General features: G+C 39.6%; 1 protein-coding gene across 4 annotated transcripts; it reads right to left on the reverse strand.

The window, feature by feature from the left end:
* Window positions 1-495: 495 nt before the first annotated feature.
* Window positions 496-13,977, reverse strand: FBXL21P. 4 transcript variants are annotated; one of them, XM_030459205.1, is made up of 8 exons: window positions 13,509-13,768; window positions 10,563-10,658; window positions 9,103-9,243; window positions 6,730-7,181; window positions 5,665-5,787; window positions 4,806-4,977; window positions 3,660-3,793; window positions 496-800 (listed from the first exon to the last, which is right to left on the reverse strand). In XM_030459205.1, the coding sequence occupies exons 4-8, from the start codon at window positions 7,099-7,101 to the stop codon at window positions 675-677; spliced, it is 927 nt and encodes a 308-aa protein (XP_030315065.1). In that variant the 5' UTR covers window positions 7,102-7,181; window positions 9,103-9,243; window positions 10,563-10,658; window positions 13,509-13,768; the 3' UTR covers window positions 496-674. The 4 variants fall into 4 exon arrangements, with proteins under 4 accessions (XP_030315065.1, XP_030315064.1, XP_030315062.1 ...); XM_030459203.1 differs by lacking the exon at window positions 496-800 and adding an exon at window positions 13,841-13,972 and having other exon boundaries at window positions 3,150-3,793; window positions 13,509-13,695; XM_030459204.1 differs by lacking the exons at window positions 496-800; window positions 13,509-13,768 and adding an exon at window positions 13,841-13,977 and having other exon boundaries at window positions 1,499-3,793.
* Between the last annotated feature and the right edge of the window lie 5,551 nt (window positions 13,978-19,528).

A 19,528-nucleotide genomic window follows, 5' to 3' on the forward strand; every position in this document is an offset into this window, starting at 1 on the left:
GAGTGAAGGGAAGCCTTGACTGAAGGGAGGAAAAGTGTATTTTACAGAATTAAAAATGTTATATGATTTAACACTTTGGGTCTTACATGTTTGCAAGGTTCCAGGTAACAGGTGGGTACTGTTTGATAAGACCTTGTAGCTGTTGTGAATGTTGATACAACATTAGGCTAATTTATGAACTTTACTACACCTTGGCCAACAGAATTTCTATTTTGAAGGCACCTGAACTGAGAAAAACTAGAGGGAGACTTCCCAAAACACTCCACAAAGCATTAAAAAAAAAAAAAAATGGTGTCTCTACTGGATGGCAAAAGGGACTCCACAGCAGTAAAAAAAGATTCAGGTTTTTGTTGGGAATTTGCATTCAAGAGACCCAGGAAATCAGCAATGACTAATTATAAGTTTTCTCAATGAACACAAAATGTGTTTCTCAGCAAGCACAAAAACTAGCTCACCCCCTCATGTGGCAGAAAAGGTGCATGACTGAGCTTCTCACCAGTATCTGGACTTCTCAGTGATCCTGCAAATCTCTTTTAATGCATCAGGTGTAAATTCTGTCCATTTTGAAGGGCTTAGTTATTCTAAAAAACTATATCATTGCATTATATATGTTAGAGATGGGAACCAAGAAAGCATGAAACTAGGAAAAAGCAGTAAAATAGGTAAAACTTGCCTCAGCTAGGACAAAGCAGAGCTTGGGGGTACAGGCCACTGAAAGCATAGCAGGCAGGGGGGCAGGCAGCTCTCTCCAGGTTCTTGCCAAGTACAGTGACTCCACTGCAGTCATTTGGGATGACCAGCTAAAGATGAAAAAGAAACTAATGGTGGTTCACACAACTCAAAATGCACATAACCATAGCACCAACACATGACACTAGACAAAACTAGCACTACAACTATAAAACTCAACATTAACACGTCAGAAATTACATTTCAATTAAAATTAGCTTCCCATACCACCAGTGAAGGACCAGCATTCCACATAGAGACTGATGTATCAATTTTGATGTAGTTTAGTTATAAACTCAAGTCTCAACTGGGATCACTTGTTAAGATGAATGCACACCCCAAAAAATAGCATATAAACTTACATTAATAAATGCAGGCCTATTTTTCCAGAAGCTTGGAGCTGAAGTGAGCTGACACTCATGGCTTTGCAGAAAAATTGCTTTATTAAGGACGGACAAAGGAATGGTACTCAGAAGATTTAAATGGTGTCCTTTTGAACTGTATTTCTGTATAAAGCCACCAGTTGTTGAAACTTCATTAAGGCTAATACATTGGCTAAAGAGACATGGAGGACTCTACCAACCATCTACAAGATTTGTCCACCTTGCATTTTACAGTTTCAGGGCACCAAAAACCCTCAAAGTTGAGGCACAAACATGAACAGCAATGACAAATCTGCTATAATTCAAGAAATGAACATTATTACTGTCTCTCTCCAGGTTTCTAATGAGGACATGGGCAACAGACGGATAAGAGTCTAGCATGAGTATACATACTAGATCACTTTATTCTGTTTACATTTAAAGCAAACCACACTTCTTGAACCAAATACTGCTTAGAAGTAACCCTTGTCTTTTGTTTAAAAGACAATTACAATTTCCCTGATGAAGGAAGCAAGTGCTTGGGTAACAGGTGTTAATAAACAAACAGGTACTTTATAACTGTGCAGCAGGCAATCATGCACCACTGACTCAGACATGCATTATCAGTTCATCTAAAACTCTTTAGCTTGCAACTGGACACAAGCCTGCCCAAGATAATGATGGTTTCACTATTTAGCTGTTATTCTTGCAGTAAAGTAAGCATGGAAGGAACTGACAGCTTATTTGATGTGACAAGTACTACCAGCAAATTAAATCTAGACTTCTAAGTAGGAAAAAGAGAACAACTACACCATGAAAATAATTCCAGCAAAATCTGTATGCAATGCATTTCAGTTTACAGCGTGCAAAACATCGACACAAAAATACGTATTTTAATTTACATCAACTCATTGTTTTTTCCCTTTAAAGAAAACAAAGTAGTAAAAAAAAATTCTTCAAAAACCAATAGTAACAAATATTAAACAGTCCTGAATTAAAAATTTCAGCATCACCTCCAGCAATCCTTATTCTAGAAATCAGGGCTTACAGCACTACTCTGAGGTACAGGCAAGGTTACCACAGCCCATTTTGGCCTCTAACTGGAAAGTTATTTTGTTCAGGTTTTTTTAAGTGCTCCAATAACTTGATTCCAGATGGAAAGTGACTGAGGACAGCTGTATTCCATTTGATCCTTCCTTCTCACTAGCAACACTTGTGATCTCCTTCTTACCTCTTAATAATGAAACCTGGAACAGCATTCAGAGATCAATCTCTGTAATGTAAAACTTCACTCTCTCAAGTCCAGAAGCAATTCCTTATATTCTTGAAGCTTCCAAAGTGCTTTGTCATTCACCCAAGCAATTAAGTGGAGTACTTTTCATCTAGATTATTTTAACAAGGTCTTTCTCCCATCCATTTAATGAACAGGGCAGAAAACCAACATACAGTGCAATGCAGTCCTAGATTTTAGCTAATCTGACAAAATTATTTGAAGTGCAATTTAAAACTCATACCTTTTGTAAGCACAGCTTATTTACCTCAACATTTTAATACACTGGCATGAATAATCTGGTCTAGTCCAAGTGTTTTAAGTGTAAAAGCTTGTACACTCAAACAGGAATACTTTCAAAAATAACTGCATAAAACAGTGACAAGTAATAGCTTTCCTGAACTCCAAATTGTATCCAGTTTCTCATGAAATCAGATTTACCAAAGGAAAAAACTTTCTCTAATTCTCTTCTGAATACATTGGAAAGTCTAAACAAAGACAATTAAAAAAAATAAACTTTGTGTATGAAGAGTTAAACTACAGCTTAGAGAAGCCCAAGTTCATTTACGACTGAAGCACCTGTAAACCAAAGACATACTTGTAGAAGGGTTAAGTAATCTATTCTCTATTTTAATACACCATAAACATTCTAAAATGTTTTGCTGTTACACCACTAGAGGCTCTCAAGGTAGAAAAACTATTCTGGAAATGTTTTCATGTTTCATTTTGAAAGTTTTCTATTTGCATAGACAACAACCCCCTGATTCTAAACAGTTTACCCACAGATTTTACCATGTTGGCATCATATCAGGAAACCACATCCTTCCAAGGTGTTTGGAGACTTCCAAATGAAGTTGATCTAAGCTGTAATCATTATCTGGGATCAGGACCTCCTCCATTATAGAAAGCTGGGTAAGCCTGCCCCCACACATCTTTACAAATTCAATAAAACCTCTGCAAGTTACTTCACATTCACCAAGCCCCATGGCTGTGAGGTTCTTACAGCGCTTTGCGATCTGAATGAGCTCCTCATCCAAAGGCTGAAGTCCATTAGCACACACAACCAGCTCGATCAGCCTGGGGCAATACAAGCCAATACGGCCCAGCATTGCCTTGCTTACTGCACGACCAAAGTACAGGTGTGTAACAGGGGTTTCCTCTCTGATGAAAGCATCGAATTCTTCTTCGTACAAGAAGAAATACATCACAATGTTGACCTTGGGGGAGTGTTTGACAAAAGCATCCCAGCTTTGCTTTTTAATGGTGTGAAATTCAACTTCTCCGGGGTTTTCACTCACAATGTCTACACGAAGGTGTTCAAGGACTACATGTTTTTCACTCGAAAGAGCCAGCAGCAGTTCATCACTTAATACATAGTAGTTCAAAGCCAGCTCTTTAAGTCCGTGACACTGGTCAGCAACACAAAGGATTCCTGTGGAAGAAAAAAAATAATTCTGTAAAATGCAAGGTGAATATAAGCACAGTTGTTTGCTGAAAAACTCAACCAAGTGCTAATGCTATTGGCTTGAGTGTTCCTGCCTACATCCAAAACCCAGTAATTATGATAAAGTTCTTTTATGGATTTTTGGCCATTCACTCTTATCAAGCAACAAGTCTAACTAGTGACCCACATCTTGAATAGGCAGAGCTTTCTTCCTCTTTGCCCTTCCCTGTGCAAGATTTCCTAAACTTTGAAGAGGTACTTTCTAGTACCCCTGAAGGGAGGGAGCATGGCACCAACCAATGCTAAAATGAGCAAGATCAAACTACCAGATCTGGACACACGAGGGCACTACAGAAGCTGAAAGTCTTGGTTTTACACTATTCGTTTAGCAAACTTGTACACACTATGAATTATTAACACTTTTTTTCAATAAACTAAATTCACAGCACCTTTAGAAACATTTATTGACAACTGCTTTCATCTCCTTTATCCTACACCAAGCAGTAGTTGATTCCCAGGTCAGGAAATTTGCATGTGTGCTCCTAATCAATGCCAATCAAATCTACAAATCTGCACACATTAAGCAGCACACTTTTGGTTACCCTTACCCAGAACTGACATTGAATATTGACCCCTTGGACACGTGTTAAAGGCTTCCACTAATATTGGAGGCTCTTCCTCTTCAAGGGTTATCATTAGAGGTACTTAAACAACTGAGAAAAATGTAAAAAAAATCCCACAAAACAAAAAAACCCCCAGGATTCTAGAAGATGCAGTCAACAGAGGAGTACCTCCAAAATCTCTAATATAACTCACTCAGTAACACAAAGACATTATTTTTCTTCCCCTTCCAGGTCTCCAAAGTTAAATTAGGTCAATAAAAGGCCTCTGCTAAGAGGCTCAGAAGAGCACCAGAAGTTTTATAAATAACTTTTTTCAAACTAAGCCTCGACTATTGTTTTATACTTCAGTGTATTTTTCATATATATTCACTACTCACCAGCTGGTGACACATGAGGACAGCTGCTCATTTTGAGCAGTTTTAGAGTAGCACTGTTGTTAGCAACAAGAACTTTCAAGGAAGGATCATCAAGTGGTGTGTCATCTATCTTGACTGATGACAATGACTTGGAGTTTACAAAAACTACTGTTAGTGCTGAAGCAAAGTGGGCCTGTTTAAAGAAATTGAGGGAGGGGGAAAATAATTAAAAGATAGGCAGAACATGGACATCTAAGCATCAGGTTCTGTATGCACAAGAAAGTGGGAAACTCATCACTTCCTTAGGCATCCCCCTTCTTGTGTAAAGAAAGGCTTATCTGGGCATGAACACTGGAAACCTTTGCTTAAAAACAAGCTGCTGCATGTGACAAAAATTAACTTTACTTCAGTAGTTAACCCATCCACCCAGAATTATCATCTTTTCACTGGAATAACGCAGGGGTAAGTGGACACAGTGATGTGCCCAAAGTACCTAGAATTTATCTGCACAAAGCAAATAGCATTTATTTTTCAGAAAACAACTCTGCTGTGATCTATAGTCACAGAAAAAACTTCTCTCAAATAGTTTAACTATGTGTTGCCCCATGTGATCATTTTACCTTTAATCTCATAACAAGGAAACTCAAGCCCCCTAAATGATTCCCCATCTCTACATCACAAATTATCAACACAACTAAATTTAATGAAAGCAATTGATGTTTAATTATTTTCCTTATACTAATGGGTGCCACAAATTAAAGAAGAAATGCCAATAAAACTAGATTCTTTCATAAAAATTACCATCAATCAAATAACACTAGAAAGCTAAAGTGGTTTAAAGAGTGAACTGAGCCACTCTAGTTACAGTTTGTTACGTTACCTGTGAGACATTCATGAAGCTTGGTTTTGCTGTAGAAATCAAACCCAGTGTCCTCATAGAACAGTTCACCAACTGAGAAAGGATGTTACAGGCTGTTTCTGCTGACTCTGTACTACTATCAACCTATAAAAGCAATTTTAATAATGAAGTCATTCTTTATTATTACTTAGAAAACATCATCATGGATCCCTAAGACTACAAGCTCTACACTGACTCAGCTGTACTGCGCCAGATCACATAATTAGGGATTTCAAAACAATAAGGAGTTCAGGAAAGTTACTACTAGAAAATTTTCCTGACTGTGACTGCTGCTTTTTGCTCGTATGAACAGAGAGATTAAATGTAAGCCTTGACTTCAAATAACCTCATGTCTTCCTAAACACCTGTAATTGTTATGATAGACAGTGATATATATGCATCTTTTTAAAATGCTGATTTGAAACTTACGGAGTGGAAAAATGACTTGATAAAGACTAGATATATTCCAGCAAACTAATCCAATTTACCTGCAGGGACACAACCTCTGAATCTTGAATAATGAACTGATTCTCAATTCATCTATAAGCCTAATGATTAACTTTAAACAAAATATATTTCACCTCACCTTCCTCCTCTGTAGTAGCTGAGACAATACAAGAGTTGCTGAAAAAGCATAACAGTTGCTTTAAGGCATCTTGATGCCAATGTATTATAACTGGTTTTATAAAGTGCAGAAGATAGAGGTATTTAGTAACTGATTATCCATGAACTGCTGTGCAATCAAATCAGAAATATTCATCTGCACAATAATCTGCAGAGATTCACAGAAACTACATATTCTGCAAATTCTGGAAAAATATCACAATCTTCAGCACTGCATCACATGACATTTGCTCTTCCTTTACTTTATAGAGATTAAGAGTATACAAAATGGAAGGAAACAATGTTTATGCATGAAAATAAATAGTTGCAGTAGCTGCATTTTTAAACCTAAGACTTCCCAAGTCTTGAGCCAATTGACAGAGAAGCAGCAAACATTATGCACAGCTACGTAACAAAACAAGGCTCCATTCATCCCAGACTTACCTTGAAGCTGACGTACTGCAGATGGTCAGCATGTTTCTTGATAATCTGCTGAATGAGATCAGGATGTGTAGACTTTAAGTAAGAAGTAGCTGGCTGGTTAAGTTCAAATTCAAATCTCCTCCAGAGATCTGGGATGTGAAAAACTTCATTCCACCTCTGGCAAACAGAAGATGCCCTGGCTCGATCTACTAAAGGTAGAAACTGAAAAATCCGCAGAATAACATGGTGTGGGAGGCTTCCCCAGTCTACTGAGGAGTGCAAGTCAGATTTCCCAAAAACTGACTCATATGAACAAGTTTTCTGTTTTTTGCTTTTCTGTGATGTTTCAGGAGCTTTGTTTTCAACCACAACCTTCTGCTTAGCTCTCTTCATCGTGGAAGTTTCAGGTACTGGAACAATCTGATGTTTTTAAGCCGCAGAGTTTCCTGAAAGGTCTCGTGTTCAGCAGGTCTCTAGAAAAACACAAAAGATTGGGGAAGGAAGGGAGTAAGGCAGTGAACACAAAGTAAGAGATAACAAATTAGTAAAATGTATACATAGTACATTGCTATGAAACAAGGTACATCCACAGACCAACACCACGTGCACAGATACTAGCAAGGACCTTCTTTCTTGAAACCATTTATTTTGTACGACTTGACCTGAAGCTGGAGAACTTGGGCTTGTTAACTTGCAAATGAGGTTTCATGTCTTAGTATTTCACAGTATATAACTAATTTTGGAGGGGAAAGAAAGTATTTAGCAGCAATTTAGTTCAGCAGTAGCAAATTGTTTATGTTTAAGCTCAAACTCAGCACACTAGGGAATCTGCTCAAGATTTCTAAAAGAATTTTATCAACTATAGAACTCAGTTCATAAACTGCCTTTTTAAACACAGATTAACTTTGAACAGGCAAGTTCAGAAGAATCAGATACTCAAGTTTTGCACAATTCCACCACTGCTTTGGTTGAGTTTTTTTGGTTTGGTTGGTTTTTTAAAATGGTGCTACGCTGAGGACAAAATGATTGTTGTACAACTAACAACAAACTTCAGAGACCTCTTATCAACACAGGGCAAGGTAAGTGAGGTTCACATGATGTTTTTCAGCAGGAAAAAAGGACAATGACCCTGGAACAGAGCAAACAGCAGGAATCTGCTTCACTGAAGAACCTTTGCCACATCAGAGTTCAGAAAAGAGCAGCATAGAGAAGAGCTCTGCTTTCTACTCAAGTCCATTCTAGGCTGAATTCTGTTATTCAGTCAGTTCTCAACCAGCTTCTCTGCTGTCTGTCCTCTTGACAAACTGTCTCAGACACCAAGGAATCTTTTTTGAACTCTTCACTTAAGTTTAAATTTATTTAAAGTCTTTAGTTTAAAGTTATTTATAGTCTTTAAAGTTCCATTTATGACAGGGGTAGGTTATAAAAGCAGACGGATGAGGTAGCAACACCCATTAAATTATCTTTAATAACCTAAGTTTTTCTTCCCTGAATAGACACGTGCCTTGCATTAACAAACAAAGGCAGCAAGTCAGAGAGAATGAAGAACAATACACTCCAAAACAAAGCAGTATTTCTAAACAACACATTAGTGTTACTAATGTAATGAAGATGCAAGCTCAGCATGAGTAAATGTTGTGCCTTATCAAACCACCTCATCAGATTCTGTTTTATGACTTTTCAGTGCTTTAAGTTGCACAATGAATGGGCATTCCAAAGCACTATGTGTGGATGGAGCAATTAATTACATGAATCTCTCTTCCAGTACCTCATAGATTTGCTAAACTTAGCTTAAATCTTAGCTTTTTTTATTCCCTCTCCTTCCTCAGAAGGAATTACACATTTAGTGTACTTAGAAAAGTACATAACAAAAAATAAAATTAAGCAAATGCTGTTGGCTGAGAAAATTTGCTGATTATTCTCATGCAAATCTGCAACATCTCAGTAAAACGTGTGTTGCTGAAAAAAATTGTCCTTATTTCTTAAAACTTAAAAAAAATGACCTAAAAAATTCTTATTTGAAACGTATTTTTGGTTCGTGAGTGCTGTTGTGGCATGTGAGAACTACCAGAAAGGGAACCATCCCCTTTGCCTAACCACAGGCCAGGCAAGAGACCAGATGAGGCATACCCAGTCCTGATAGATGAAGAGCTGTGACATCCAAATCACCACTGTGAAACACAAAGCCAGAAAAAGGTTCCATTGGTTACATAACATGAAGTTTTTGCCCAAATGAAGTCCTGATATTTACTGTGAAAATGTGAATACTTATTTCATGATGAATACTTAGGCTCTGAAGAGAATATCTTTTAAAACATTGCTCAACTGAATTACAGTTCCATGTGAATTCCATGTAACCCAGGTACTCAAGGAGAAGCTGACATGCACACATACCTCCAAAGAATGTGGAAGTTCCTGTCAAGTTACCAGCACCTTTCTGGTACCTAAACATCCATCCAAGTGTTGAGTCATCCTGACAGTGTACACAGAGTCCTTAACCAGAAGGCAGAGACTGGTCCCAGGAGATGAACTGACCTGTGAAGCCACCAACCAAAGAGAAACTGTTCTGCAGTGTCTGGGAGAACCACTGAAGGGACTAAACTCAGTTTTGGAACAAAGACTGAGACAAACAGTATGCTCCACACAGCAGGGCAGATGTGAAAGAACAGAATGTAATAAATTAGTTTTACCCAATGTTCTCTGAAAGCTATTGTTTAACTAATGGGAAGCTGTAATTGTTGACATAAGTCTAGTTTTTGCATTACAATTTCAGTCACATCACTACTCTTATGCAACACATACATCTCTGCATTCTTGAACATCACTAAAAAAGTTAAAAACCTGAATAAGAAATTTCTTTTTTGCTTTTTTGCAATACCACATGAATAAAAATAGTAATACTTAAAAGATATGATTTACAGTACTTTAAAATGTAAGAATTCTAGGCTTTAAATGTTACTAACTTTTACTCCAAAAGTATACTTCCTACATTGTGATCAACTTGACAGTAATCAAAGTACTTAGCCTAATTGAACTTTCTGGAAAAAAAGATTCAGATGATGTACAAACACACTCCCATATGAACACAGAAAACCTACCCTCTGTATTAGTATGAAAACTATCTTGGTCTGCTGTAAAAAAGCATACTCAAACCCTCCAAATTCAGCTACCCATTAGTTGAAGATGGCTTAATGGAAAGTTATGGGATAGCAACACACACCTCACTAAATCATGACAGGTTGGCAAGGAGACAGTTGATCTCAAAACTGAACATGTTCATGAAACATTGTATTCAACCACTAGTAAAGTCTTTGGAAGCCTTCTAACACTTAACTTTTTTTTTTCTTTAAAAAGTGGGAGATTAGGCTTTAAGATTCTCTCAGGCTTTACCAACTATCTCTTGAAAAACTTCTTGTATTTTCAACGCAAAATCAAACTCAAAAACTTAAATTTGTGCAAGTAATGTTGCAGCTCAGCTCTCACACCAGAAAATTTAACAGCTGCATAGTTATGCTTGTCTGTAATTAGAAAGTTGATATTCATCAGTAACTCTGCTCACAGGTGGCATCTGAAAGTGTGATTTATGGTGGCCTTGTGTTGCACCCAGTCTGCAAGTATTACATGTTCTTCTGGCAAGTGAGCACACTGTCCCTTTGCTAACTCTGCATGGCACATAACATATATTTGCAAAAGTGCAGTCAGTTTCTAACAGATAAATGGTGTGTTCATAATGTCACATGTAAACCAAACATGTCAGTAACTTTATAGTTTAGAGAGAAAAAAAAAATTAAAAATTAAACACAGAAGTGGATTAAGTTTATAAACACCACAATCTTTTGAAGTGGCTTTCTTACCTAAAGGATGCTTCCAAATTACAACAGGCAATAAAGGAATGAACTGAGACAGCTGCAGCCATGGGGCACTCACAAGCATCTGTCTGCCTTCCCTTCCTGTCCAGAAAAAAAAAAGGTCACAAAAACCTTCATTAGTTAAAAATAAAAATAAAATCCTTGTATTGCATACAATGTGTAAATTATAGGAATACACTGACACTAATCTATACATTTTCTTGCTTTAGTGAAGGAGCTTGAGGGCTTCCTCTTAACACAAGGTACCTTAACCCACATTCCAAATACTGTATTGTTGATAGAAACGTGAGGTCAGATTAAGTATAAAACTGATGGGAAACAAATGTTGCAACTGTATTTACACTGTAAACAATACAATGTAAACTAAGTTATTCAGTATTTGCATAATCATTACCATTAATAGTGAAGTTTGGGAAACAACACCACCTATAGCTACTAACATAAGAGTCACGGAACACAGACAAAAAAAACCTTTTTTTTTTTTTTTTTTTTTTTTGCCTGCCTTTTCCCCTTCATTGGCTTCCTACTGACCTAGTGAGCAACGTGACAAATGATTAAAAGAGAGGCCACATGGCACAGCTTCCCACACCCAACGTGCAGCAGCCTGATGCCCCCGCCCTGGCCAGGCAGTCACACGGCAAGGAGCATGGCAGGAGCTGCACAACAACAAACACCCAGCCCGCAGCCTCCTCCGTCTATGAACTCCCAGAAAGCAAATGAGGTTTTACAAGCTGGTGAGTGTATCACAACCTACCACACTGGGGGGCTTAGATTAATAGCTCCCTACCTCCTCCCATACTATTTAATACTGTGTTACAGAGAAGTCTGTGTGTAAGCATCTCCCATTAGGAATACTCACTCCAAGCTTCACACTCAAGAATATCACTAAGCTTGCATTTATAAAAACACCCCAAATAAATGAAACCTTTCTAAAGTTTAAATGCCTATAATCAAGCCGAGGGGAGGAAGTACACCCTCACATCTATTCTACATTTAAGGTTTCAGTATTTTTACCAACACCTCTCAGTGTGGCTGCAAGCAAAATAATTGTTAACAGTAAACAAACATCTGGAAACTAAGAAAGTATGTTAATATTCTTTATATAAATATCCTTTTGGAAGAAAAAAATGTGTCAAATGCCTGTCTATTAATGTAGTCAACAGAGACTAGTTACAATGTTCAGCAGGTTTCTGAATTCCACAAATATTTGGGAATATTTGAGAATTAAGGGGTCACCTACAACATCTGAATACTCCTCACCAGACTGATGAATTAAGCTTTTCTGTCACAGACTTGTCCTAGAATCTCCAGTGCAGAAGGATGTTTGGACTTTTATATGGTAGACAGAAGTAGCAGAATTTTAGATTTTACTTTTTTTTTTAAAGTTACTGAAAGTAACAAAACAGCCTAATGACATTTCCTTCAATGTCCAAAGCAGTTTACATTATGTCATATTATGTCAGCTCATGTATGCAGCAATGTTTGTAATAAAAAATAACGAGTCATCAGAGGTGCAATCAAATGTAAACTTGTTATGCATGTAACAGTGAATTACTAAGTCTAAGAAAGAGTTACCTAAGTTATTATCTAAGATAAACAGCAGCAACACGGTTGCTGAAATGAAATACTTGATGAGGTTTAGCAAACCTGCTCATATTCTTGTTCATGTAGAGCAAAACATCAAATATTGGTGCACCACTCTTTACTGCTGTTTTCCTATGCAAACTCTTTGACTTCAATGTCCTGTGATTAAGTATTTTGCACAGCTGCATGTTCTCCTACCCAAACAAATTCAAATCCACAAAAATCAACAAGTGACCCAGAAAAAACCCAAGTTATTTAACATGGGTTACTGTCTCTGCATCTTATCCTAGTGATAGCACCATAAACTTCTGCTAATTAAGATGTTAAAAATCAACCATGAGGTGGGATCTTGGTGCAGAGTTCTGAGAAGTGGTCAGCAGCATGTTCTGGTAAGTTAGCATCTCCTTACTATAGGAATTATTAAAATAAAACACATTAAAATCAGGTTTCTAGAAGAGACAGTAAAAAGCAAAATCAAACACAACCAAACAAACACAGGAAAAATTAAATTCCTGAAAAATAAAAAAATCTTTCAAATAACTAAGCTTGGAAATCCACTGGGACAAATGGAACATCACAATAATGAAGTTTTAACTTTCTAACAGTTAGAAATTACTGCTTATGGGTCTGCCTTTAGCAGCTAAAATACTTGATACATTAATCACGGTGTCTTTAAGAAATCATAGTTCAGTGATATAGTATCAAGGTCATCCACTCACGACCACGTTAAGAAATTCCTAATTATGGAATTCACAATCCCTGTGGGGAAGGAAAGCAGCAGATACAGAGCCCAAGAATGACAGCGTTGGAAAGCTGTTGCAACTGCTGGTGTTGCAGTATGATTTTCACTGCTGATTATGTTTCAAAATATAGATCAAAAATGCAATTTAAGCGTTAAGCCTCAGAAGAGTGAGCTCCCTTATTTTTATAAATCCCTTATAAACGGTGATCTCCCTTATTTTTTCTTCAATTTGGCAGTGATCTTGACCCCAGACTCCCCTTGTTTTACCAGATGTATCTGAAGCTCCACAGCTCTCCAAGGGCTCTGTTTAAAGCCTACTAAAGCAGAAAAAAACCCAACAAAGCAAAAAGCAAGCAAGCAACCAACCAAAACCACCAAACACCACAAAATCGCAGTTTTTCTAGAAAGGTTTCTACCCAACTTTAACAAGCCATTCAAGCTCTTTACATTGGGAAAAAAAAAAAACCCAAAACAAACCACCTGGCAGCCCCCGATCCCCGCTCGGTCCCTCTCCTGACGTTCCACCTACACGAGGGAACAAACCCGCCGACAAAATACATCAAACCCTTCCTGCGCACTGAGGGGTGTTTAGGCTTCTATTTCACCTCAAAATTCAGCACAAGGTGGCTCCTTAGCGAACGCAGCCCGAGGCAGGACATTATCTTCCTCGCAGGTGTCCTCCGCAGCTCTCCCTGAGGGGAAGGAACGCGGTCGGGCCCCTCACCGCGGCCCGGGGCTGTGACACCCCCTCTTCGGGAGGAGCTTTACGGATGCCACACGCACACAGCAGCCCTGCAGAGGTCAGGCTCCCTCAGGGCTCAGAAAGAATTAAGGTCTCCAGCTTCCTGGCCCACTGCCAGGGGACCCCGTGGCCTCTCCCCTCCTCCGGCCTCCCAGCAAGGTGTGTCCCCCACCACCACCCTGCCCCGCCTCTCACCGCCGCCTCCGCGCCGCTCCCCCGCACTGTCAGCGCCGAAGCCAGACCGCAGAGCACTCAGGAAGACACCGCGAAGAAGCCGCAAAGCCTCTGGCTCCGCCGACCACCCTGGCCACGCCGCCGCCCGCCGAGGGGAGGAGCCGACGGCCGCCAGCCGCGGCCCCGCCGACCCAGTGCGCAGGCGCCGGCCGAGGCGTCAGGGATTAATTGCGGGCGCCATTTCGTGCCCGGGCGAGCCTCGCCCCAGGGTAAAATGGGGAGGGCGAGCGATGAGTTGAGGCTGGGGGCCACGGAAGCATCCGCGGGGATCTTACCCCCTGGTCGCCTGTCTTCTCCTTTCCTTCTCCTTTCCTTCTCCTTTCCTTCTCCTTTCCTTCTCCTTTCCTTCTCCAGAGCAGGCGCTTCTGACCACGTCGTCTGTAGGCTCTGTCTCCCCCTCATAATATTTCTGACATGAAGTAACCACATCTTCCTTGAGCTAGGGCAGTCCTGGGACTTGTAAACTGCCCCGTCAGCCTCTTCAGGAGGCTCTTTCGTCCAAGGGGGGGCTTTCCCGTTGGAGTTAGGCTGCTGGAAAGCAGCTTTGTGGCACTGTAGGGAAGGAGGTCCCTCATTTCTGTCTGGAGATGCAAAATGTAGGTGGGAGCAACACCCTCTCTTACAGGGTTGTGTTTCCACTCAGCCAGCCCACAGCTGCTCAGTTCCCAGAGGAATGCTTAGAAGATGGGAGTACAGGAAGTTTTGCTGATTTTTAGCTACCTCGTGGCCAAAAAGGTCCCATTCTGAACTGCTTTAAAAGGCTTGGTGTTCATACCCTTGCTGCCTGCCTTGTCACATCACTCTGCCAGGGACAGAGGGCTCAGGCGCTGGGTCCTGTGGCTATCCAGAGATACAAAAAATACGCCTCTAATTAGCTTAAAAATAATGTTTTTAAAGTGTAGATTTTTACCACAGCAGGCGTACCGTGCTCATCATCACTGAGCACTTCTTTCTGATCACAATATCTGAAGAGTTCGGGTTTTGTTACCTGCTGCTACAAAACACTTGAAACCACAGATTTCCTAGTTCAGGCATACATTAATAATTCACCAACAGCACACCTTTATAGCATCTATTTAAGAAGAGATAATACTAAACATATGAAGCATTTCAATGGTAGATTTTCTCTGCCTTAAATAAAAGCAAAGTTGGCAAAATATAACTGAATATTTGTATTCAGAAACAAGGTTTCTCCAAGCAAATCTGAAAATTAGAAAATGAGCATGTTAAGGGGCTGATGAAGCAAACTGAAAGGAATATTGATGATACTGTGACATCTTCAAAACACAGTTTCTTCAAGCAGAATGACAAAATGCACACATTTAAAAATAAATTTAATTTAGAAAATCTACCAAAACCTCTCTTACATATCTAGGTCTTGACTGTCCCTAAAGGAAGTACGAGATAAAGTTCCAAGTGATTTTTTTTTTCCAAGTCTCCCTGGTATATGTTTTTAAACTCATTGTTACTCTCTATAGGCAGTAAGAGGGGATAGATTGAAAACAGAGATTAATAGAGATTTGCAGCTAGTATCTAAACCCACCAGTCATAGATTTCTTTGGGAGACTGCCAACCTTTGGGGTGCTTTACAGGAACAGGTTCAAATGTTCTTTAGAAAACCTTGTATGGACTAATCTCTGAGGTTTTCAGTGTAGAAGTTTCTTCTTTTGATCCGGTCTAGCAGAGATGTGTTGTACTCTTAAAACGGAGAGAAATACAGAGTAGTAGAGGAGAATTCTATGCATTTTATAGCTATACTCATTATTACTCTAAAATACTTGCAGATATGTATATGAACATCATCAGCAAACAAAATAATCTCTGGATTTTTCAGCACTGGAAGGAAATAAGCATAAACATGGGCACACAGCAGCAGCTTCAGTCTTCTGCTCATCTTCTAGGTATCAAGTAGCTGCCTGGCACAGAGCTGCTGTTTGTGGCTTCAGATCTTTCATCTCATACACAAGCTGAAAAAAGATGAAGGCAAACTGCACCACTTTGTTTCAGCATGACTGTGATTCTGACAAATCTACGTAACCAAAAGATACTTGTGGTTTCACACTTGCTGTCTTAGACTCTTGGGAGATAACACAGTGCAGGGCTACCACCAAAGTTTCACAGAGACACCTTTATTTGGTCTGTCTTTTCTCTACAAATAGTTACCTTTGTATTAGGGTGCTAAGCCAAATAAGTATTTATGTTGTACTTTTTCCTTTTAAACATTTAGAAAGGACCACGTATTTTACAGTGTTGCAAACATGAGGTCATACTGTCATTATTAATTTAAAACCCAAATGCTCAGACTTTGTGATCAAACGTGGTAGCTTTAAGCTCACCTGAGCAAACTAGAATATCAGATGATGATCATGCCCAGAAAGTGGGTTAGTATGTCATGTTTGCTGGAGCCTTGAGAGCTGCTTTGCTAGACACCAGCTGCTGCACAGTCAGACAAGAAGAAACAACCTGCTTTAGGAACAGAAATCACCCAGTTTCTTTTGTGAAAGTTTCTATTATTTGCTCTGAATCTGAAATAAAATCAATAAAAATGTTAAACTGTGAGGATAGGTCATTTATATGCTTCATTATTGCCTTCCTTAAGAGTTAAAACAGGGTATTGTATGGACAAACCCTTGTGAGAAAAAACTAAGCTTTTAGAAATGCAGTAACAGTCTAATATCCTGTCTTCAGAAAGAAGCATTAGTCACTGAAGGGACTGATTCCAAATATGTTGCAACCCTATCCTTTTGTTTGTTGATGTAAGTACGTGAGATGGTACATTACAATTGTATTTTACGTATGCTAGATATGAATCTTTCACACAAACCTGATAGAAGGTACAGTTAACCATGGCCATTAAACTGCAAAACAGATTTAAGGAAATTATTGATACAGATGCTCTTTGCACTATCTGTGGAAAGAGCCACCACAAAAGCATATTAAAATCCCACCAGACCAGTGTGCTTTAGCCTCTAAAATTTTAAAACATGTCATCTCTAACCAAATGCTTTTTCTACTATTACCTTTTTTAATAAACTTTTGGTCAGGGCATTGTTGGGGCTGTCTGGAAGCCAGGGAGGTACCACATCCAGCTGGGAGGGGCCTCACCAACCAGCCCAGCAAGGCAGGTCCAGGGGTGCCAGCCAGGTTCTACCAAGAGTCCAATCATCAAGTCTGAGGTGATGGGGCAGGTCCAAGGTCAAGCCAAGTCAGTGTCCCTGGCCAGGAAGAGGGGGGACAGTGGCTGCAGACCAGCACTGCTGCAGTTTTGCTCAGGGAGGAAGGGAAGGAATAGGGCTGAGCTTAAATGGGAACCTGGGGCCCTGAGCGGGGGTGTGGGTGTGGCTCCAGGTGAGGCTGCTCAGGGCCATTAGTATCCATTAATTAATTAGTGCCTGGGCACTTTCGATTGGTAGCTCTGCTCACTAATCCTTAAAGTACAGGCTATGTGAACCTCTGAAGGAATATTATCTGAGCAGCATTAAAAATAAACTGCCAGCTAATTCAACTTTCTGTTTACTGGTGTTGACCTGGAGGTTGCCAGATTTGGGGGAAAATTTTTTTTTCTCTGATTCAGATTTTTTTATGTCATTGGATATTGGTTAAATGCCAGAGATCAGTGAGGACCAAAGTTTGGTCTTTCAAACCCATCCATTGTGTTTACATTCAGGCGTTGCTGTAGCATCACTTGGTCACACGAGGGAACTCGTGTGTCAGTCTCTGATTTAGTTTTTCTATTAAACCTCTGAAGACACCACAGACTATCAAGAGAATATGTTAGGATATGCATGTGTGCTAGACATGTAAGTGTGCATATATAACTTTACACATTTTTATATACCTGTGCCTTTTGGTTACCAAAGAAGGGAAACTTCATATAAAAGCAGGAACAACAACCCGAGGAGGAATGACTGCAGAAGAGAGCCTTAAAAATATCATTATTGTACTCCTAGGCATATCTTAGACTCATGGCTTTATGCTTACTGAAGAACTGTAAACAGAACTGTAAAACTGTAAAACTGTATTTACAGAACTGTAAATCCCAAAACTCAGATTCATGTACAGTATCAGGTCACAGATGGGGGCACAACATGCTCCTTCCCAGCAGATCCTGGCCAGCAGGGATTACTCTCACCAATGTTTTTGAGCAGCTCTTAGTTTTAACTCTCTGGTTGGAGCCCAGGGTTACCTTTCACCTTTGCAGAGAATCCTTAACCAGCCAAAACTTGGCCATCCTTGGCATCTGTCCCAGAATCTAGAGTGCTGAATGTACATATATGTTTTCATGTTTATTAGATGTCTTCATTAAGGGAGAAGTCTATAAAATAACTAATTTTCAATTTCTGCCAGATGCCAGTGGCAGCAGCATGGATTGTATCCCATCTGCTGAGGTCTCATTTTTCTAAAATAAAGCTATGAATTCAGAGCTTTCTAACTTGAGAATTAATGCTGTCCTTAGAACCTGGAGTCACACCTCTTCCTACACTGATGTTCCTACCATTCAAGCAGTTGGCCAATACCAATGTCTTTGCAAGTTCCTTCAAGAAATCACAAAACAAATGCCCCTAATAAGCTGAGCACAGTATGGAAACTTTTCTTGGAAACCTGGCTGCTGGTTTTGTCCATCTGCTAGAGAAAATAGCCCATGCACAGCTTACCAGTTAACCCCTGGCAGCTCAGTAGCTGGATATGGATCTGGATTTATTGATATTTGAGTTACAGATGCACACCCTGGGGTGTTCTTGGTCCCTCAAGCAGACTCATTAAGCAAACTGTAGTGGCTCTTCAGCTCATCCCATGGCTGTGAAGATGTGCAAATGCACTCATGGCTCATGCACTGTGCCAGCATGAGCTACCTAGTATGAGTTGCAGCATCCAGTCCTGGTTGATTTGTCTTTCAGATGTGTCATGTCCATTTGCATCTTTTCCCTTTTGTTCTCTGACTTGTGAGTTCCATAGTTCCCTTCAAGTTTTCTTTCTGTACAACTGCTGCTCTGCAGATACAGCAGAATCATGAAGAACATCCTCACCATGGCACTGCTCCACATGCAGTGGGTGTTGGGCCACACCTCAGTGATGTGTTACAATTATTTTGGGAACCTTGGAAAAAAACGTGCTCTACTCCATAGGGCTGCTTCCTAGAACTGTTACAGATTTTGTTGGAGATCTGGTAGTAGATGTTTGGAAAGACCTGCAAGTTTTGCAAAACACAGAGTGGATTCTGTTAGGTTGGTTCTTATTTATGCAATGGAAAACGGTGTAGGTTGGAGAAGGCAGCTTTCCTAACCTGCTCTTGTTTACTGGACCACAAATCATGTGGATATCTGCCAGTTTTGATAGATGGTAGGGCTGCTGGTCCTGAAATGCTCAAGAGAAGGCTACACATAACTAATCATTACCTATCATCTGCACATCTGATTTATTAAACAAGCTAATTATTAATTTAACTGCACCACACCTGCATACCGTTGTTCTGTTTGTTTAACTTTGTGGGATAAGAAAGTTTGCACAATCTGATTTTGAAGATCTTCAAAGTCTGGGATTAGTCCAAGAAAATTACAAAAAGGTTAGACCTGAGGCCAGGTGTACAGTCATGAACATGTCTCATGCTGTTGGGATTTATCATGTCGTACCACAACGGGGATGTAAGCA

This window comes from Calypte anna, chromosome 13 (genome assembly GCF_003957555.1).
Source record: "Calypte anna isolate BGI_N300 chromosome 13, bCalAnn1_v1.p, whole genome shotgun sequence".
Lineage (NCBI taxonomy): Eukaryota > Metazoa > Chordata > Aves > Apodiformes > Trochilidae > Calypte > Calypte anna.

Bases quoted from the DNA above. Each gene is read 5' to 3' on its own strand.
- FBXL21P (XM_030459204.1), bottom strand. From the start codon at position 7,101: ATGAAGAGAGCTAAGCAGAAGGTTGTGGTTGAAAACAAAGCTCCTGAA. The intron at 5,788-6,729 runs GTAAGTCTGGGA...TTGCTTTTATAG, and splicing joins TGCAGTACGTCAGCTTCAAG to GTTGATAGTAGTACAGAGTC. The intron at 3,794-4,805 runs GTGAGTAGTGAA...TTTCTTCCACAG, and splicing joins TCCTCATGTGTCACCAGCTG to GAATCCTTTGTGTTGCTGAC.